Here is a 21,488-nt window from a genome sequence, read left to right on the forward strand (position 1 = left end):
GGGCCAGTAGCTGGAAGCCCACCCGCCCCGCCCGGGGGGAACAAAGCGGTTTCAACACTACACAGAAGTTTAGAGTCCAATGAATAATCGCAACGTGATCACCTCTCCAGCCAAAAGTGCACGTGATCAATACTCTCACCATCCTTCCAATCCCGCCCCCCATGCTTTTCTTCCTCCCAGTACATCTACTGACCTTCCTCTCCCCTCGCTTCCTTTCTTTTTACCTTATTGGGTACCAAAGCTAGGAACTTACATATGCTAAGAGCGAACATCCCAGTATGAAGCTACACATCCATCTCTCCTCACCACCCCACTGTCCAACATGTTAGCTGCATTTTATGGAAATAGCCCAGAATGTATTTTAAATCTGATTCCTTTTGCTCAACGTCAGGGAGATTCATTTCTTGCAAATATCGTATTCCATTACTTGATATTTACTGCAAGGACAAATCATAATTCACCCTGTGATGGACAGATGTCTATGCTTTAGTTTTGTCTTTTATGAGTTATAGTGCAGTGGATACATTTTGGGGGAGAGAGGGTGGCACACATACATGGACACAACTGCTGTATATGGAAAACGCCAGACTGTTCTCCAAAATGATGATTCATATTCCCGTCAGCATGGTGGGGGATTTCCGTCACGCTACATCCTTGTGGACAGTTGGCGCTGTCCGTCCTTTCAGTTTAAGCCACTGTAGGTTTCCACTGTGCTGGTGTGCAGTGGTCTTGCATGGTTTCCTCCCGCTGTTTGAGCTTGAGCATGCTATCATATGTGTAGGGCAGCCTGGATCCCCTTTGGGAATACTTTGTTGAAACCTGTCAATCAATGTTCTAGTGGGGTATGAGTGCTGTGATTCATGTTAGTAATTATTTTCCCATTCTTGGCTTTAGCTTTCACTGCTTCATTACCAGCTGGATGAATGCGGCTTCTGGTTTTATTGTTATATTTTAGTGTCTGTCTGTGTGTGTGTGTGTGTGTGTGTGTATGCACACATACCACAGCATTCGACTGGAGGTCAGAGGACCACTTTGTGCAGTCAATTTCTCCTTCCATTTTTATTCCTCAGGTCGCCACGCTTCCCTGGCAAGCATTTTTATTATATATTCAATATTCGCTGTGGTTTGTCCATGTAGTTATTAGATTCTTTGATGTCACTCTTTACATCTTAAAAGTGACCAGTGGGACTTCTTCTTAGTTGAGTCTGTTTCATCCACCTGAGAATCTTCAATCTGCACTTACGAAAGATACTTTCCTGCCTGACAGTTATTCTTTAGCATATGGGATGCATAACTGCATTTTCCTGTAGCCTCCATCTTCCTGCTCAGTAAAAGTTTTTCTATTCATCTGTCATTGCTTTGAAGGAAATCTTTTGTTTCTCCATCTTCTTTTAAAGCCTTCTATTCATCCTTGGGTTCTACAGTTTCACAATTATGTCTAGGCACTGATACGCACATACATACATACATACTTCATGTATGTGCCTGTGAATGCACACCTGTTACAGTGAGAGTGTGGAGCTCGGGAGACAACTTGCGAGGGTCTGTTCCCTCTTTCCACCATGCAGGTCTCAGGGTTTGGGCTGTCAGGCTTCAGTTGCACAGAAGCACCCATGGTAAAGACAGACAGCTTGCGGCTTGCTTTTGAACCTGAGAGATTTGTTCAACTTCTGGCTTTTCTCCTTACCTCTTAAGCTACTGCCTCTGTTTCTGACATTTTGTTTCCAAGAGCCTAGTTACAACAGCACACTTTGTTGTGTTCTTTTTGTCTCTTAATCCCTCTCCTGTATTTTCTATTCTTTTGCTTCTACTTTGATGATTTTCCTCCCCCACCCCCCATTTATCCCTTTTGACCACACACTTCTCATCTGCGTCTCATCTACAAACCGTCTGGCACATTGGTTGGGGTTGTTTTTCTGGTTTTTCTGTCATTCTCAGTTCTCCAATTGCTTTGTGGTTATTTCCCAATCTTTTATCTTGTAGTTCATTTTCTTTGCTGACATCTAAGCTTGCTTTTTTTTTATCTCCTTGAATTCAGTAAGCAGCTCTTCTGCTGCGTGTTTCTGATAATCCTGGTACTCGTAGCTTCTGTGGGACCTTTTCTGGTATTTATTATTTCCTCTAGCTATCACTAATAGTTTTTTCAAATCACCTCATGTACCTAATTATCCTTCTTACACATGTAAAAATTTCTAACATTTTAATGTTCCTTACGTCTGTCTGTCTGTCTGTCTGTCTATCTATCTATCTATCTATCTATCTATCTGTTGTTTATATATGTGTAGGAATACCCATGCCATGGTGTGCATGTAGATGTCAGAGGATAACCTTTGGCCATTAGTTCTTTCTCTCCACTCTGTGCCTCAGAGATTAAACTCAGCTCTTTAGTCTTGGTAGCAAATGTCCCTACTAGCTGAGCCATCTTGTTGACCCCGTTAGACATCTGTGTAGTGTTAACTAAGGTCTCAAATTGTATCAGCCTCCCCAAAACAAAATTTGTTTTCCCGAGCTTTCAGGGCACCAGTGGCTTAGAATTACTGGACTTTTATCGCTGCTCAAAGTACTGGATACTCTTCCTTTGGGGAGGCGATGACTCTCAAGTCATGGGCTTCACTCTTAGCCACATACTTTGTCCTGACAACTAAACAGGAAAGCAAGAATCAACTAAGTGACTCCACACCATTCTTGTAAGAACTGGAAACCATTTTAGTTACTCAAACAACACTAAATTAACGAGTTTAGTTAAAACTTGAACAGGACCATTGAGGATCAGCGGGTGCATGTGCCTGCCATGAAGCCTGACATGATGCCTGGAACCCATGTGTCAGCTGTCCTCTGACCTCCACATGTGTCATGGCATGCACACACACACACACACACACACACACACACACACACACACACACACACCCACACACACAGTGGGGGAGAAAAGGATCATACTGTGTGGTTAAGGAATAAGAGCGTCAGTACTAGTCTGGATGCTGCAAACCAACGTGCACTGGGACCAGTTAGAGAGATGCAGGGACTGTGATAGATTTCGCTGTTCCTGTAGTATGCACAACGCAAGAAATGGGTACTTACGTGAAAAAGCATATTCCAACATTGGGTTAAAAAACCCATTCCACAGGCTGCAGTATACCTGGGTATAGGTATAGGTATAGGTATAGGTATAGGTATAGGTATAGGTATAGGTATAGGTATAGGTGTATGTATAGGTATGGTATAGGTATGGTATAGGTATAGGTGTGGTATAGGTATAGGTGTGGTGGTATAGGTATAGGTGTGGTATAGGTATGGTGTGGTATAGGTATAGGTGTGGTATAGGTATAGGTGTGGTATAGGTATGGTATAGGTATAGGTATATAGGTATAGGTAGGTATGGTATAGGTATGGTATAGGCATGGTATAGGCATAGGTATGGTATAGGTATAGGTGTGGTATAGGTATGGTATAGGTATAGGTATGGTATAGGTATAGGTGTGGTATAGGTATGGTATAGGTATGGTATAGGTATAGGTGTGGTATAGGTAATAGGAATACATATAGGTATAGGTTCACTATCTCATGTCAGCCCAGTGTGTGCTTATGATTTAAGGAAGCATTTCTAAAGAGGGCACATAGTTTGAACAGATACAAAAGACGCGACACTCTGACTGTGGCACATGCAGTGGTTAGACCTGTGAGGAACTTCCGTAAAACTGGAAGCACAAGAAAGAAACGATATTTCTAAATTAAAACATACTCTTCATGATTTCAGATATCTATGCATAATCAAAGCAACAATTCCTGAAGGCTGATGCATTTTTACAGCTGCCTGAGTTTTCTATTCACATTAGGAAACGGAAAGTCAGTTACTTATGCTGAAACAATGCTAAATGAACAGAACCCCTCTTCGCTCATTGGCACTCTTGATGTTGTACCGATATGCGTGAGCATGTGTGCGGTTCTCTTGGGAGTCGGGGAAGGCACCCTAAGAGGCAGAGTTCTGAGCTATGTTGGGGGCCAGTGAGTAGGCACTAGAATAAAGGAATTCAAGGCAGAAAAGAGAAGAGAACAAGCCTCTTGGGGCCATAACAAGCAGCTTCATCCCAACAGGAAGAGAATCTAGCTTACAGAACGAAATGCTAATCAAACCCCCAGCATAGCACGCCCAGGGGAGGGGCCATAGGGAGCCGCTGGAAGTCCTAAGGACTCCTGCTTTTAAAAGATAGACTCCTGCTTTTAAAAGATCGCAGGGTTGATACACAAAAAAAGGAAAAGACGGAAGGAAGAAAACAAGCCAGGAGCCCCGAGCTTAGTGGAGAAGTCACAATCCTGGATTTGGAAAGAAACACCGGAAAGAAAATAGCTGGGACATATATGAAAATGGTCAAGAACAGAAGTGAAGTGTCCGTCTTCTTAGGAACTTTCCTAAGTGGGGGGAAAAAGAATGATCAGGAATAGTAAGGTAAGGTCAAGCACTATGTTAAAAACTCCCAGAAATGTTAGGACACCAGTGGAGGGTGAACGGGAGTTTATATAAGGAGCTCTGATATGTGTCTGAAGACAGCGACTGTGTACTCATATACATGAAATAAATAAATCTTAAAAAAAAAACAAAAACATGGCCAGGTTGGGGATTTAGCTCAGTGGTAGAGCGCTTGCCTAGCAAGCGCAAGGCCCTGGGTTCGGTCCCCAGCTCCGGAAAAAAAACAAAACAAAACAAAACAACAACAAAAAAACCATGGCCAATCACAGCTGAAGAGGGCATCTGATCCCATTACAGATGGTTGTGAGCCACCATGTGGTTCCTGGGATTTGAACTCAGGACCTCTGGAAGACCAGTCAGTGCTTTTAACCGCTGAGCCATCTCTGCAGCCCAGGGTTGGAGCTTGTTAACTAGAGTTTGCTCAGTGATAGTCAAAGCAACATTTTCCTTGGACCATGTGACCAAGGGTGAGCTAACCCTGGGTAGCAGAGTTATCAAAAGCAAAACCAGATGGTGAGCATGAAGGACCCAAACTGGCCATTTCCCTTCTGCAATGTCACTGTTAAATTTGGAATTGCCAGGAAGAATAAGAGAAAGACAGAAGCCACCTGCACTATGGCTGGGACTTTGTCCCATCCAGTGGGATGCACTCTGAGGAGAGTTAGCACCAGCTTCTGGTGCACAAGCTGTGACAATAAGGCACAGGGGGGATTCATAAATAGTATTCAAAGGTCTAGGAAGGAGGGAGGAAGAAGAGAATCGAGAAAAAAATCAAGATGGAGACAACAGGGAAAAAAAAAAAAAAAAAAAGCAAGAATGGCCTGGGAAAGATGCTTCCCTCGAAAGCCTTAAGAGGAAGGGATTCACAGTGGACCTTGAACATCCAGCTTACTCGGGCAAACTGTCATCCTATTATAACCAACAGACGCCCTTCATCTCTCAGTGCTGGAGGCTTTCAAAAGGCCACCTTCTCTTTGTGTCATACTGGAGTAGGGCCCACTCCAAGGGCCTCCCTTTAATTTGTTAACCTCTTTAAAAACCTTTTCTTTAGACAAGGTCATATTCTGAACCACTGAACATGAACGTGTAGCACTTCAACAATCCACGCTGGGACACACCCTATGCCATCTGATAGCTTCATGCCTTGAGCCATGTTTTGGATGAAGACCTACACACTTGCCTGGGTTGACTCAGCTCTTTGTGAGGGTGCCTTCCCCATCTACATACTTTACTTCGTGTATGTATTTCTATTACACCACTGCATTGTTTCAGATGGATTCACGACCAGGAGAAAGGGACCACGCACGAATGCACACACGCATACAGATTGGGTTTGTGCCTAGGCTGTGGGAACTATGTCAGTGCCATAGATGGCAGGAGAAGAGACAACATCTTGCCTTGGTCTTCCCTCTCTCGTCCCTTACCAGTGGTGCAGACCCCAGGGACCCTGTCAGGGTATCACAGGGCTGAAAATCATCCCATCTTTGATGGCCTATGTGGTATATGTTGAGTGTTTTGCTGTGGCACCACTGTGGAGTCATGCTAATCCTGTCATGCTAACCCTCTGCCAGCATATGAGGTTGTAGTTACAAACTCCGAGGTTGCCTGATGATGATGACGATGACAATTTATAAAATTCATTCTCAGCAGTGATATAACTTAACCCAAGGACGGCAACAGCACTATTGCCCAGGGCCTCTTAGAACACAGTCTCTGCCTTCAACTGTCTCTCAGAAAAACCTGTTTTCCTGAAGTCCATCCACCCCAACTCTGATTTAATAGCATTGTGGATAGCCCAGCTCTCAAGAGGAAGACCGCCAGACCATTGCTCACACACAAGTGGAATGGACTTTACTTCATGTATGAGTACACTGTCGCTATCTTCAGATGCACCAGAAGAGGGCATCAGATCTCATTACAGATGGTTGTGAGCCACCATGTGGTTGCTGGGATTTGAACTCAGAACCTCAGGAAGAGCAGTCAGTGCTCTTAACCACTGAGCCATCTCTGCAGCCCTGGAATGGAATTTAGAAGTTTACGTTTCTACTGATTATGGGGCAACATGAAGTCAGGAATGATTTCTGAATCTTCATGGCACCTGTGAGGTGGGCAGGGGACCACGGGGTACCCTGAGAGGAAGTCCGCTGGGCAACACTGAAGTTGAATTCTTCTCAGGGATGCAAGGGCTTTTAGCACAAGGCAATGGCTGGTGGTTGCTCTGCTCAGCTGCTCTGAGCTTTGCCCCATCTGCCAGGACCACATGCCTGAATCCATTTTCTTGAGATCCTCCTCATTCCCCTGGAGATGTTCTGGTGGATTAAAGTCCTCCCTTCTGAGAGTTAAAGCTTATCCAAAACAAACAACACAATGTATGTGTGTGCTTGCAGTAGAAGACAGAAGAACGTTCTCAGCTTTGTCTTGGTGATATACTGAAGGGCCGGGTGGCAGCTGCCATTTATCTGGGCTGTCACTGTCATCTCGTCATGGGAAGCCGAGGGCCAGCCGGAGATGCTTAAGGTGACAAAAACCACGGAGAGGACAGAGAAGGCCCAAGACAGCAATCAGAACTGAGTTATGTGCCCCGTGTCTTACACCGAGTTTTAAAAGAACCTGAAGAGGAGGGTTTGCTTATGGATTTATACAGTTTGGGGTTCTGGTGCAGACATTGATACCATGAAGAAAAGAAAACCTTGTGTGTGTGTGTGTGTGTGTGTGTGTGTGTGTGTGTGTGTGTGTGTGTGTGCGTGCGTGTGTGATTTTACTAAGAAGGGTTTATAACTGAAATATCTCCTATTTCCCTTAAATCTACATGTCATGGAAGTTGTTTCAGTTGGCCTATAAATCTTGCTCACTATGGTTGAACATATCTTGAAATGAGGGAAATGCCTGCTGGAAGGTTTTCAGTGGTGCCATGGAATTCTATACTGGGCCTCTCCTTCTGTAAGCCCCACTGAGGACTGACCGAGGCGCCACAGCCTGCTTTCCCCTCTTCACTCCCAGGTTGGCAAAGCCACTTAAGTTGAGACAGTCGCTTCCCCTCTCAGGATGATTTACTGATATGATAGCGCAAATGTGCAGACTCCACTTTCCAGACCAAATATTGGGACACACGGTTTGACAATGACAAGCAGGTACTCAAACCAGCACCCGTCTTAAAGAATATGAAGGCACATGTGTGTGTGTGTGTGTGTGTGTGTGTGTGTGTGTGAATGTGTGTGTGATGTGTGTGTGGTGTTATGTGTGATGTATGAGTGTGCCAGTGTGAGGTGGTGTGAATGTATGTGTGTGTGTCTGTGTGTGAGGGTGTGTCTGTATGTGCGTGAGTGTGTATCTGCCAGTGAGAATGTGTGAATGTATGTGTGTGTGTGTGCCAGTGCTAGTGTGAAGAATATGAAGGCCACGTGTGTGTGTGTGTGTGATGTGTGTGTGGGTGTATGTGTGTGTGAGTGTGTGCGAGTGCTAGTGTGAGGAATGTATGCGTGTGTGTGTGTGATGTGTGTGTGGGTGTGCCAGTGTGAGTGTGTGAATGTATGTGTGTGAATGTATGTGTGTGAATGTGTGATGTGTGTGTGTTTGTGAGTGTTATGTGTGTGTGATGTGTGTGAGTGTGTGTATGTGTGTATGTGTGTGTATGTGTGTCAGTGTATATGTGTGTACGTGTGAGTGCCTGTGGAACCCACAAGAGGCCACTAGATTCCCTGGAGTTCCAGGAAGTGACGAGCCTCACAGAACAGGTTCTGGGAACTGAACTGGGGTTCTCTGGAAGAGCAATGAGTGCTCTCGGCAGCGCAGCCCTCCCTCTAGACCCATATCCGGCTTGTGGGGTAAAACAACACCCAGTGTACCGAGAACAAAGTGGGGCATTTGAGTCAATTCTGAAAATCTGCTCTGTTATTTATTTCTCAAATCTTAACAATTTATTTATGTATTTACTTTTGTGGGTGTATGTGCAGTTGCGTGCTGGTGCCCTTGGAGGTGACAGAAGAAGGTGTTGGACTCTGGAGCTGGCACTACTGGCATGGTGAGCCCCTGATGTGGGTGCTGGGATCTGAACCCTGGTTCTTTCTCATCACAGTGCCATGAGTATTCTATAAGCACTCAACCAAGTGTCCAGCCCCGTATTCTTTACTTTTTTCTTAATTCAGGGTCTAACACATCCCAGGCTGGCCCTGAACTTGATATGTAGCCCCAGGAGGACCTTGATCCTCTTGCCTCTACCCTGAGCGCTGGGATTACAGGCTAAGTCACCTCATATCATCTGCGTGTCACTGGGGATGGATGTCGAAGCAAACCCACTACCACCGAGTCACATCCCCAGTGGCAGTGCCTGCTTTGTTGGCCTGAGTTTGTTCTTTAGATTCCATACCCCGCCACTCTGGAAGCTATCTCTACATTACTTCTTTTGAGTCTGTCAATCACAGCACACATATCTGGTCCAGAATACTTGAGCCCAGAAAATGAAGAGATAGTCTTCTGTCATTGGGTAAGGATGCTGGCGGGGGATGGGATGGCACATAGTAGGATCATGGAGTTACAGATCTATATCCTAAACCCTACCTCCACCCAGGTAGCACAAACCACACAGTGCAGAGGCTGTTGCAAACACCGACCGGTTCTAGGTTCCTGTAAGTTACATTTGGGAGTACTGACTAACAGAAAAATCCATGCTTCCTATTTTTTCATTAGGGAAGCCTGAGTCGGAATGCATGATTGTTCTCCAGCCTTCATATTATAAATATATATTTATAATTCACGTTTTATGGTATACACTTTTTAATATGTCAGCAAATAATCACGATTCTTTCTCAACTCAAGTGCTACTTCAAAGGTGTTTTTTTTTGTTTTTTTGTTTTTTGTGGTAATCTTATAACCAATGCCACATTTAGTACCAAAATTTTAGACACTATAGAAAGGCCAGTGGGTTGCGGGGTGGGATTTCTAATTTTAGAAGGTATTTGGATCAAACTAATTTTCAGTCAAATGTTCTACCTATGTCTATGTGTCTGGACAGATGCGCTGAAATAATCCAGGGGGCTATAACTAACATGAACTACAGTTTAAGAAGACAAACGATGTTTACATGCACACGCAGTCAACTCTGGTAAAGAAAGCACTCATTTAGAGAAGCACGCAGAAGCCTCACGTTTGTCCTCTGTGAAGAGTCTTGTAGGACTCTTCCTGATTCAAGGGAAGGGTGCGGTGAGGAGACTGTTTTCAGAATGACGATGGCGCTGAGGCCATGTGAGAATGTCTTCCAGCTTAGGTGTGAGTTCAGATCCCTGCCCGTGAGCACAATCACCTCCTCCCAGTGACCTCGTTCACCTCCTCTCAGGGACCACACTCACCTCCTTCCAGGGACCATGCTCACCTCCTCCCAGGGTCTGTGCTCACCTCCTCCCAGGGTCTGTGCTCACCTCCTCCCAGGGACCATGCTCACCTCCTCCCAGGGTCCGTGCTCACCTCCTCTCAGGGACCACACTCACCTCCTCCCAGGGTCTGTGCTCACCTCCTCCCAGGGACCATGCTTACCTCCTCCCAGGGACCTCCTCCCAGGGACCATGCTCACCTCCTCCCAGGGTCTGTGCTCACCTCCTCCCAGAGACCATGCTCACCTCCTCCCAGGGACCGTGCTCACCTCCTCGCTCTCGATCTTGAGCGTGGCCAGTCGGGACTGCAGCTGTTGGTTCCTGAGCATGAGTTCCGCCTGGACGGGCTGCTGGGCGCTGACCTGACACACCTGATGCAGAAGGAGACAGTGCAGTCATGACAGGCACCCCTGGGCAGCCTCAGACGCATGAGTCTTATTTATTGGTTTTGGGTGTGAGTGTGTGTCTATGTTTGCACGTAGTGTCTTCCTGGTTGTGTGCATGCAGGGTCTGGCAGCCAACTTGGGGTGTCTGTTGCTTTCCAGATTGTTTTGAGATGGTCTCTCACTGAACCCAGAGCTTATCACATCACCTAGACTGGCTGACTGGCAAACCTCTGGGAACCTCTGGTGCCTGTCTTTGTCCACCCACCCTGTTCCCACCCTTAGCCATGGGGTTATAAACATGCCAGGCCTGCCTGGCTTTTTACATGGGTCCTGGGGGATCACTGCCCACCAAGCCTTTCTGTCTCATACTTACTTAAGCCGGACGTGACATCAAAGTCATGTCAACTCTCTTGATTCCCACTGCTCCAGTTACAAGTATACTTTTTTTGTTAGTTTTTTGAGACAGGTTCCTATTACATAGCCCAGGCTGATTTTAAACTTAGACTCTTCCCATTTCTGCCTCCCGAGTGCTGGGGCAGATGTACGCCACTGTGCCTGGCTATGTCTTTACTTTTAACAGCTGCCTTGAAGCTTGACTTTTGAACAGACTTGGGCAAAGGCAGTAAGCACAGAATGCAGCTATGGCCTGGCGCCCTTGGGGAAGGCAGCAGCCGCAGGAAACTCTGCTCTGATGGCAGTGGGGCCTGAGACCGAGAGCTGATGCTGGTGTCCTCGCTTTCAGAATCCTGATGACCGCTGGGCAGAGGGCAGAGGGCAGAGAGCAGAGGCAAGGGGCAAAGGATGATCCAGTGGACTGTACAGGCCTAAGGAAAGGGGTTGCTAGGCTTGGCAGGCAGGCAGTTGTGCCCTAGTCTCAGCTCTGCCTCCTACCCAAGCTGTACGACTTCCTAGTCATGGGGCTGCTGCAGGAATGAACTGAGGCCATGTATAAGACACAGAGCTGTCCAAAAGCGCAGCATCTCTCAACCATGGCTCCCAGCCGGTATCAGCTAAATCCCATGATGAGCCACAGACTTCATGAGGCAAATTATCTCAGGTGTTGGAAGAAGAAATTCTGGGCAAGACTTCAACGATAGATTTGGTCAAAATGAAGGCATCAATAAGACTGCACACAAAACAAGTGCTTTCTTGTTACTCTCCTTGCCACAGAGATGCTCCTGGCTGACAGAGGTTCCTTCTCATGGGACTTGCAACCCTTAGAGGTTACAGCTCTCTGTAGCAGAGGTGGTGATAAAAGGGATCAGACCCATGTCATTAACATAACAGTAACAAACTATTAACAACAGCCCGAAGGCAAGCCTGTGACTTTTACTCTCCCTCATCCCTTGAATGTGTCACCCAAAATGGGGAATGAAAACAGAGGCTCCTTGATTTGGAAAGATGGTGGTGGGCAGGATGCATACTCAGCTTGTTGACATGTATGTGTCATTCTGGGCGTGTGTTGGCATACACCTATAGTTTCGGCACTTGGGAGGCTGAGGCAGGAGTTCAAGGTTAGCCTGGGCTGTGTAGTGAGTTAGCCTGGGCTCTGTAGTGAGATACTATCTCAAAGGCAAACACAAACCTCATATCTGTATAAGAATTGCACCTATCTGAAATCTCCAAATTTGAGGGTTGGTGGATTTGGGGGTGTTCACAGGGCTTTTACCAGGTGAGTGTCCCCAATCTGATAATCTTAAATTCAAAATGTTTCAGAATCTGAAACTTTTGGGCTATCTCTTTTGTATTTTGGAATTAAGGGTGCTTGACCGACTCATCACTTCTCATCAAGTAATTTACTAATTAATAATAATAAAAAAAGATGATTAGAAACACAGTAGGGAGGCTGGAGAGATGGCTCAGTGGTTAGGAACACTGACTACTCTTCCAGAGGTCCTGAGTTCAAATTCCAGCAACCACGTGGTGGCTCACAACCATCTGTAATGAGATCTGATGCCTTCTTCTGGTGTGTCTGAAGACAGCTACAGTGTACTCACATGCATTAAAAAGAAAAGAAAAGAAAAGGGGCTGGAGAGATGGCTCAGTGGTTAAGACCACTGACTGCTCTTCCAGAGGTCCTGAGTTCAAATCCCAGCAACCACATGGTGGCTCACAACCATCTGTAATGGGATCTGATGCCCTCTTCTGGTGTGTCTGAGGAAAGCGACAGTGTACTCACATATATAAAATAAATAATTAAATAAATCTTTAAAAAAAAAAAGAAAAGAAAAAAAAAAAAGAAAAGAAACACTAGGTATAGGCATTTATACCTAACTATATATCATCTATTTGCCTAGCCATAAATCTATAGTGTATCAGTTATCTATCTATAATCAAACTATCTATTTATCATTTGTCTGTCTGTCTGTCTTTTATCAATAACATGCTCTATACATTTTTCACTCTGGTTTCCTCTGTTCATAACATATGTCGCTATCATTCATGATCAGTTAAAATAGTTTCCTTTTCTTTTTTTTTTTTTTCCTTTTGTAAAACAGGATAAAAACTTAAATTTGTGTACAGAATACATGTCGGGGGTTGTAGAGATGGCTCGGGGATTAAGAGAAAACTACTCTAGCAGAGCACGGAGTTCAGTTCCCAGCATCCATGTCTGCAGCTCATAATCACTTGTGTAATCTCAGCTGATGTGATGTGAGGACACACACACACACATACACGTACATGTGCAATACACCCACACCCACACACACACACATGTACATGTGCACACACACACTTAACACCAACTCTTAAGAAAGAGTGCAAGGCAGCTGAGTGTGGTAGCTTACAGTACACTTTCAGCAGCTAGAGGACGGGAGGATCAGGAGTTCAAGGCCAGCCAAGGCGACAGAGTGAGCCTGAGGCCATCATGGCCTATAAGAGGCTCTGTTTCAAAAAAAAAAAAAATTATAAGACATAATAAATGACATATGAAAAGACAACAGGCTCGTTGAAAAGGGAAAATCAGTTACTAACCTCATCGCCCATGTGAGACTGAAACTCAAATTTCATTGGTGGGCAGAATGCCGCAGGGTACATCTCCATGAATCTCTGCTTGTCACTTCTTGGCTCTAAATTGTCCACAGCATTTTCAATGATGTCTAAGCCTTCGTGTCTGGAGGTTTCAAGGTTGTACTCCGCCGAGAGGTATGTTCTGAGGGCTCTGTTCAGACTTGCATGGTAGCCGAGATCACAGCACTTGAGAATATACAAGAACACAGATATAAATGTTAATCCAAAACTGGCTGAAGACCTATGTGTGCGACCGGTAAGCAGAAGACTCTGAAGAAGATCACGACCTTGGATTCGACCTGGGCTTCCTGCAGATGACATCAGAGCACCAGAGGAACCAAGGAGATGTTAAACCGGATTCTATCAGAATTGATGGTTTTCATGGTTCACAAGACATTACCAAGCAACTGAAAGGACAAACCGGAATGAGGGAAGTGTTTGTAAAGCGACTGTATGTATACAAATATATAAAGAACTCCTGCAACGCAATAGTTCAAATTGCTTGGTTAGAAGAGAGGGGTCTCTGAGTAGGAATCTCCACAGAGATGTGGTTGGGGCAAGCGTTATCAAAAGAGGCTGGCGATCCTTGGTTATCAGGGAAATAGAGCACAAAGATAACAAGAATGGGCTAGAGGTGGCTTGGCAGTTACAAGCCCTTGTTGCTCTTGCAAAGGACATATGGATTTGGTTCAGAGAACCCATGGGTGGCTCACAACCATCTGTTAATGCCAGTTCAGGGGATCTGATGCTCTCTTCTGGCCTCTGTGGGTACTGCATACATGTGGTACTCAGATCCACATAAGGGGAAAAAACCACATAAAATAAAAATAAATGAATCTTAACAACAACAACAAAAACCAACCAAAACCAAAAACCAAAAAACCAACAAGAAATCAGCTCACACACACTAGCAGCAAGTGCTAGGAGGAATGTGGGCAAACTATAACCCTCACACACGGTTGGCGGGAGTGTAAAGTGGTATAGTCCTTTCATAAGCAGCTGGTTGCTCAAAAGGCGAAACACACTGCTACTCTAAGACTCTGGGCTGGGGAGGTAGTTCAGTGGGTAGCAGCACTTTGTTGTCTAAGCAGAAGGGACATGAGTCCATACCCCGCCACATGTGAGAGACCACAACGTGGCCACAAATGCCCGCAACCTTCACACCATGTGGACACAGGATTGCGCTAGGGACAGCTAGCTCTGGGTTCAGTAGACACCCTAGCTCAAAAGAATTGGACAGTGAGTGATGTTCTTGTGGCATCTACATGCATATAGATTACACACACATACGCACACACATAGGCGTACACACATACGCATGCACACACACTCATGGGTGTTCATATAACATGCACACACAGGCCCACAGGCTCAGAAAATTGTTTTCCTAGGTGTGTATGTAGGAAGAATGAAAATTACTTGCCCCTGAATAATTGTAGCGCCTCTATTCATTGCAACAATGTGAACAAAATGTCTGCCAGTCATTGACTATACAGGCAGATTGTCATACAACCATACATTAGAATAGTATTTATCCACAGAAAGGAACAAAGTATGGGTCCATGTTGCAACATGGATAACCTTAGAATATGCCGTATAGAAGAAGTCAGTCACACATAAGCCTATGCGTCATGTGAACCCATTTATCTAAAGTAAAGAAGAGTCACATCCAGAGACAGAACATGCATTAGTGGCTGTCATGTGTGTGTGTGTGTGTGTGTGTGTGTGTGTGTGTGTGTGTGTGTGTGTGTGTGTGTGTGTGTGTGTGTGTAAGAATTGGAGAAGTAATTGCTGAGGGGTGCAGGATGTCTTTTAGGGATAATAAAAGTGTTCTAAAATTGACTGTGGTGATGGGTATGCAGTTCTCTGGCTGTACTAAATGCCAACTGTAGACTTTGAGTGCGTGAGTGGAATGGTATGTGAATTATACATAATAAAGCTATCAAAGATGTGACGGTGGAGTATAACAGCGGAAGGAAACAATGAGGAATGGCATCCAAGTTTCATTCACTCAACACTGTGACGGATACAGCAATTTATTCAAATCCTTCTAAGACAAATATGCTAAGTGAGGCTGCAGATTTGCATATTTTATTGACGACTCAAGACTAATTCGAATTTGTAGAAGGGAACAGGCTTGAGTCTGTCAAAATATTCAGAAATGCCTTCCCTCTAACTCCCAGTAAAAATCCTTAAATAGGAAATGGTTGCTAAGGTCCTCTTATTACAGACGGAATTTTTTCCATACTCTTAGGAATCCAAGAGCTTTGAGTGGGGCTGAAGAGATGGCTCAGAAGTTAGGAGGATTGGGGTTCAAGTCCCAGCCTCTACCTGGGTGGTTCACAAGTGTCTGAAACACCAGCTGCAGGGGAATTCCATGCTTCTGGCCTCCGTGGGCACCTGCAACCACATTCATACACTCCATACGGACACAGATACATAATTAAAAATAAAAGTAATTTTTAAGGAAAGAGCTTTGATCTTCCCCCCTCCCTGAGTCTTTATTTCCTTTTTCCATGCATCCTAAGTGAATATGATTTAAAAGAAGTGTGTAAGTCTGGAAAGGAGCCAGCAATTACTGACAGCAGAATTTTGAATTTGAACATATTAGAAGAGGAGAGGAAGGAGGAAGAAGAAGGAAGAAGAGGAAGAAGAGGAAGAAGGAGGAAAGGGAGAGGGAGGAGAAGAAGAAAGGAGAGAGAGAGGGAGGGGAGGAGGGGGAGAAAAAGAGGAGGAGGGGGAAAAGAAGAGGAGGTGGAGGAAGAAGAAGAAGAGGAAGAGGAAGAGGAAGAGGAAGAAGAAGAGGAAAAAGAGGAAGAAGAAGGAGGAGAGGGAGAGGGAGGAGAAGAAGAAAGGAGAGAGGGAAGGGGAGGAGGAGGGAGAGAAGAAGAGGAGGAGGAAGAGGAAGAGGAAGAAGAACTAGTTCCTTACAGAGGAAACACATAGTTTTAAATAGGCAAAGCAGGTCATCTCCGTATCACTCTAATGATGTCAGTCAATTCACCTTGATTCAATTCAAATCGTTAACTGGCCATGTGCCAGGGATTACACTAGGCTCCAGGCACAGGGAGGCTAGGACACAGCGAAACACTTCCATCCTAAAGGGAATAGAATTATAGCTGTTCATTAGTTTGTTATGAATATGGTAGGAGACTGGGCACATGGGAAGCAGCCTTGGCCCAAAGAGAGCAGGTCCTCCCGGCTAGGATGCATCAACCAGCCTTTGTGAAGGGCCAATGGAATCCCAAGCACGTAGAAACACCAAATGCTAAGCTGGAGGCTCTGTGGCAGGTGCACACTTCGCATGAAGAAGGCCCTAGTTGTCCCAGGGACCGCAGTGAAAACTTTGCCCTTTCCAGCTTCAACTTCCAAATTATTACAATGGGGACTTTAAAGCAAAGTTACTTCGAAACCTTGTGGCTCAAAACACGATTAGCAGCAATAGCTTCACTAGGGGCGTGTTAGAATCCTGGACTTGGGATATGACTCAACAGGTGTGCCGGGGCTTGCTGCCAAGATTGGTGAGCCTGAGTCCCAGGACCCCTACATGGGGGAATGACAGAACTGGCTTCTACAGGGTATTCTCTGATTTCCACACACTTGCTATGGCCAGTGTTCCACACATATACGCAATCAAAACAAAAACAAAAAAAAAAAAAAACCCCAAAAAAAAAAAAAAAAAAAAAAAAAAAAAAAAAAAAAAAAAAAACCCAAAAAAAAAAAAAAAAAAAACAAAAAAAAAAAAAAAAAAAAAAAACCAAAAAAAAAAAAAAAAAAAAAAAAAAAACAAAAAAAAACAAAAAAAAAAACCAAAAAATTAAAACTGTGTTAAAAAACACAAAAATATTTAGCCCCACCCTGACCCATTAGTCTGACTCAGCAGTTTAAGAAGTTGAACGATTAAACACTGGAAACATGTCCCTACAACACTCCAGTGTCAGGGTCTTGTGACTCTGTCCTTTGGGGGGTGCTGTTTCCCCAAGCTGACAGGAGGATTTGATTAAATATGATTTGATTTATAAAAAAAAAAATCAGCAAATAGCTATGATGTCACAATTACAAGCAACACAATTGTGAAATGCAGCAACTGGCTCGCGACCATTCACTGCCAGCGAAATCAGCTGCACCCAAATACAGAGAGAATGATTCATTTTGGTTAATTTGGAAATTCTAGGCTCTAATGAACAAAGACTTCTTTTATTCCTCTTGCCTCTCCCAATCCATATCGGTTCCCTGCAGTTTTGTATACATCGGAGAGATTGGGGGGGGGATCATTCTATCTTTCAATAACATCTCATTTTATAAAGACACAGGTTTGTAAAGGAAACGGCCTCATTTCTTTAACATGTACTAGTGCTTAAAATCAGTCCACTATTCAAAAGGAAGACAGAATCTTCCACCTGATTACATGGAAGCAAGGAGACCTGCGGCTCCCTGGCCTAAGTATTGATTCGGGTGGGAGTTAATAAATAGGCTGAAATAGAGAGGTGACTGAGAAAGGCCTTTCACTCCTGACACAACCTGGGCTCCTGAGAATTTAAGAGAGAAAGGGTGACTGGAGAAAAAGGAGGGGGGGCGAGGAAGGGAGAGACAGAGGTAGGGAGGGGAGCAAGGATGGAGGGGATAGAAGGTAAAAAGGAAGAAGGAAGGAAGGGAAGGAGGGAAGGAGGAAAGGAAGATAAAATGGAGGAAGGGCAGAAAGAATTCTGACCACCAACTACCAAACTGACTTGCTGTTTTGAAGAACAGCTACTAAGTTTCCATCATCCCCAACACTTTTCTCCAAGGACAAAATCCCTCCTGGGTTTCTGTTCCCAGTATAGTCAAGTGGATCCACCGTGAGACCTGGCTTCCCAGTGGTTTCCTAATGGAAGAGTGGAGCAGGCACTTGACTTAGTAACTCTAGGTGCCTAGCAGGCACTTCTGGACTGGTCCTCCTGGGCTTGGGGTGTGAGCCTATGTGTGCACTTCTGTGCTGGCTTCTGACAGGCAGTCTTCGTCTCGGGCCCCTATGGTGCTCTTCGGTTCATAAAGCCAGTTAGTTGGCGTGAGTTTATTACCTATTTCCAAATTCTAGGTTTCTCAAGCATCCTGAACTTAAAAGGAATAATAAGCGGGGTTGGGGGGGTGGTGGTGGTTGTCAAGGTCCACTGAGAACAAGGCTACCCGAAGCCGAGTATCTTTTTTTTTTCTAAACCAGAAGCTGAAATGACATTGGATATGTAAGGACTCAAGATATTTAGTTAAAAAGTCTCAAGTAAGTCTATGGAACTTATGAATTATTAATGAGGCACAAAAGGCCAGTTTCTGCACAGAGAGTGGAGTTTCATAGCCCAAGCACATTTAATGATGAAAATACATAGGAAACCAATGAACTACTTCACTCAAACAAAGCTCTGTTATTCTGACAGACGAAGAACTCTGGAATGCACAACATCATGGACCAAAAAAGTGGGGAGGAAGGACTGTTGGAATTACAAGCACGCGTTAAAAAACAACAACAAACAACAAAAAAAACAAAAAGCACTTTAGGTTTTTAGAAACCCTAAGCACTGCTGAGATACAGCACACTAGGCATTAGTCTAAGCCCAGCATGCTAACCCCAGATCACAGGGTTGCAACCTGTGTCAGAGGGAAAATGAGATTAGGCAGCAAGGACAATGACAAAAAAAATGGACTGTGGCTCCCAGGATGGTCCCTTCCCTTCCCCACCTCTCTGTCCTCCCTTAGCACAGATTCCGTGACACCAGGAGCCCTTATTGGAAAGAAGTCTGGTGTTGCTGATTCCCCAAGTCCTAGTCAAGGACAATTGCAGGGCGGTCCTTGAAGCACAAAGAGGAGAGCACCAAGCACCCCATGACTCTGGTAGCTATGGGAACAGAGAGGGAGGGTTCCCTGTTTCCTGCAGAAGTCTCTGCCTTCACCCCTGTACTCTGGCCTGAGAGATCTGAGTGGTCTTTTCTTCTAATTCCTGCATCTAGATTTCATTTCTATCAAAGCAGACTTAGTTTAATATACGATTCCCTATAGACTAGGCATGAACTCTGATCCGAGGAAAGAGGTGAAGGGTGGTAATTCACACCCTAGAGGGGCTCAGGCTCTCCAGGAGAAAGGTGCTTACTGCAAGCACCGGGTTGATTGTTACCTTTGCTGTGGATTTTGAATAAAGACTTTTCCCACACCTTATTTTGAGTCTTTTTGAAAAATAGGGCAAGCCAAGGACACTAGGATTCTAAAAAAAGCAGCTTTCGTGTGCCCACGAGTGGCTTTCAAGGGACTAGAAGGAGGTGAGTCCAAAAGCTCCCGGATTATCAAGGGAAGGAGTCACTGCTTCAGAACCCCTGTCTCCTCGTCCTCCACATTTTCTTCTCACCATTTATTACTTTAACCCAGAAACCATAGACCCATTTTGTGAGAAATAATCATCCTGTGGGATCAAGCCAGATACCTTCATTTTCACAAGCACATTTTATACTCTCCATTTCCTGTCTGAGCATCCACAGAAAGCTGGCAATTCAATTCTTATGGCTCCTGTATCAATTGTAGCCAAACGCTTAGCAAAAACAAAGTTTCAACTTTTCCCCAGGGCAGTGGGAGGATCACAATGGTGCATCTCTGTAATAGGAGTAGATACAAAGTAGGAAACAGGACTGACACTGATTGCTGATAGGTCTCCGCTAATGAACAGCTGTTACGGTAAGCCGCTCCCACCCACCAGACTCATTCTCTCAACTAAGTCAAGTAAAATAAAGAGGAAGGAGAGGGATCAGACATAGGGAGCTCAAATACAGGCCATACAGTAAATGTTATGGAAAAAAATAAAGAGGCAGAGGAGTGGCATCCGGAAGGAAGGTTGCTGGCCTTATATTTAGTGCAGTGGGTGTGTAATGTGCACATGAGGAAGGACTGTAACAAAGAACACAGGCCCCGAGCAAGGAAGTGCCCCGTGGATCTGTGGGACAGACAGCTCAGCATGCCCAAGCATCGCAAGCAAAGGTGATGGGTAGATGGCACCGGGAGGCAGGTGGGTACCAGTTTATAACATAATTACAAACCTTCAGCTCTTAGTCTAGGGGTCCAGGAGTCCACTGGAGAATTTCAATCGCGTCTGACTCCTGACTTTTAGTACTATGATAGTCTGGGAAGAGAATAGAGCTTTGGAAGACATGAGTGTAGCTTGTGGGGTGGAGAGAATGGAGTGGATGGATGGAAGAAAGGAAGCAACACAGGCAGGTGGTGGAGAGAAAGCCCAGGAATCCAAGGTTGTCATAAGAAGTGGTACGTAGGGTCTGGAACCTTTATGAGGAAGAGACCGTGGGATTTGCTGATGCATTCTATGGGAAGAAAGTGGTAGCATTTCTTGGGGCATGGAAAGTTACTAAGAAGAAAGTCGTCTGTGTAGAGGGTGGCGAAGGTTGGCAAAGATAGACATTAAAGGTGCTTAGGGAGTTAGGGGTGCTCTGAATGCCCACATGTGTGAACGACGGCTAGCAAGAAAACTGATGCACCGATCCGGAGCCAGGGAAGAGGCCAGGGCTGAGGATAGGGATCAAGGGCCATCGAGAGAAGCAGCAAAAGACGGAGACCTGGGGTCTCACTGAGGCTTTTGGCATTCAGAGGTCCAGAGGAATATGGCCAAGCCAACACGGGAGACTACAAGAGCAAGAACAGCAGCAAGAAGACGGATCACTGCCGCTGCCGTCACCACCAGTCCTTATTTCAGGGACTTCGTTGAAGCAAAAGCCTGTGGCATCTCCATCGAAGAAACTTAAAATGCCACTTCCTTCAGCCACCAACTCATTTCAGTCTTTAAACACCCCTCAAAAATCACAACGGACTAAAACCATGTCCACGTTAGTCTTCACGATGACGAGGATATGCTAACCCACTGAACACAGTCTCTATAATCTTTCTAATAAGAGTTCAGGTCCAATGAGGGAAATAAGGTACCACTTTTGGGCAGGTTTTCACAGATAACTCTTGATACCACCATGCATGGGGGGGGGCATGTGGTCCTGACTAATTAAGGAAGCCGAACTCTGAATAAGTTGCTCTTTAATGAAAGAAATGCATGCCCCAGGAGAGAAAAAGATAAGGCTAAACGCTTTAGCATAACTGACTATTCAGAAGTGATGGTAGAAAGGGGATGGCGGCTACACACTGCAATCTGATCTCAGTCTCACCCTGTACAAGTGGCTAGGAAAGCCAATAAGCCAGCGTGTGAGAGAGATCTGTGTGGAGAAAACTGGCCAG

General features: G+C 45.0%; 1 protein-coding gene across 2 annotated transcripts in view; it reads right to left on the minus strand.

The window, feature by feature from the left end:
* Positions 1 to 21,488, minus strand: part of Srgap1 (SLIT-ROBO Rho GTPase activating protein 1) — a 265,489-nt gene that overhangs the window by 55,466 nt on the left and 188,535 nt on the right. For both annotated transcript variants that reach the window (XM_032913187.1, XM_032913180.1), the window contains exons 7-8: positions 13,200 to 13,421; positions 10,107 to 10,208 (exon numbers count right to left, since the gene is read on the minus strand). In XM_032913187.1, the coding sequence (XP_032769078.1) occupies positions 10,107 to 10,208; positions 13,200 to 13,421 (324 nt within the window). The remainder of the gene's footprint in view (positions 1 to 10,106; positions 10,209 to 13,199; positions 13,422 to 21,488) is intronic.

This window comes from Rattus rattus, chromosome 1, assembly GCF_011064425.1.
Source record: "Rattus rattus isolate New Zealand chromosome 1, Rrattus_CSIRO_v1, whole genome shotgun sequence".
NCBI lineage: Eukaryota > Metazoa > Chordata > Mammalia > Rodentia > Muridae > Rattus > Rattus rattus.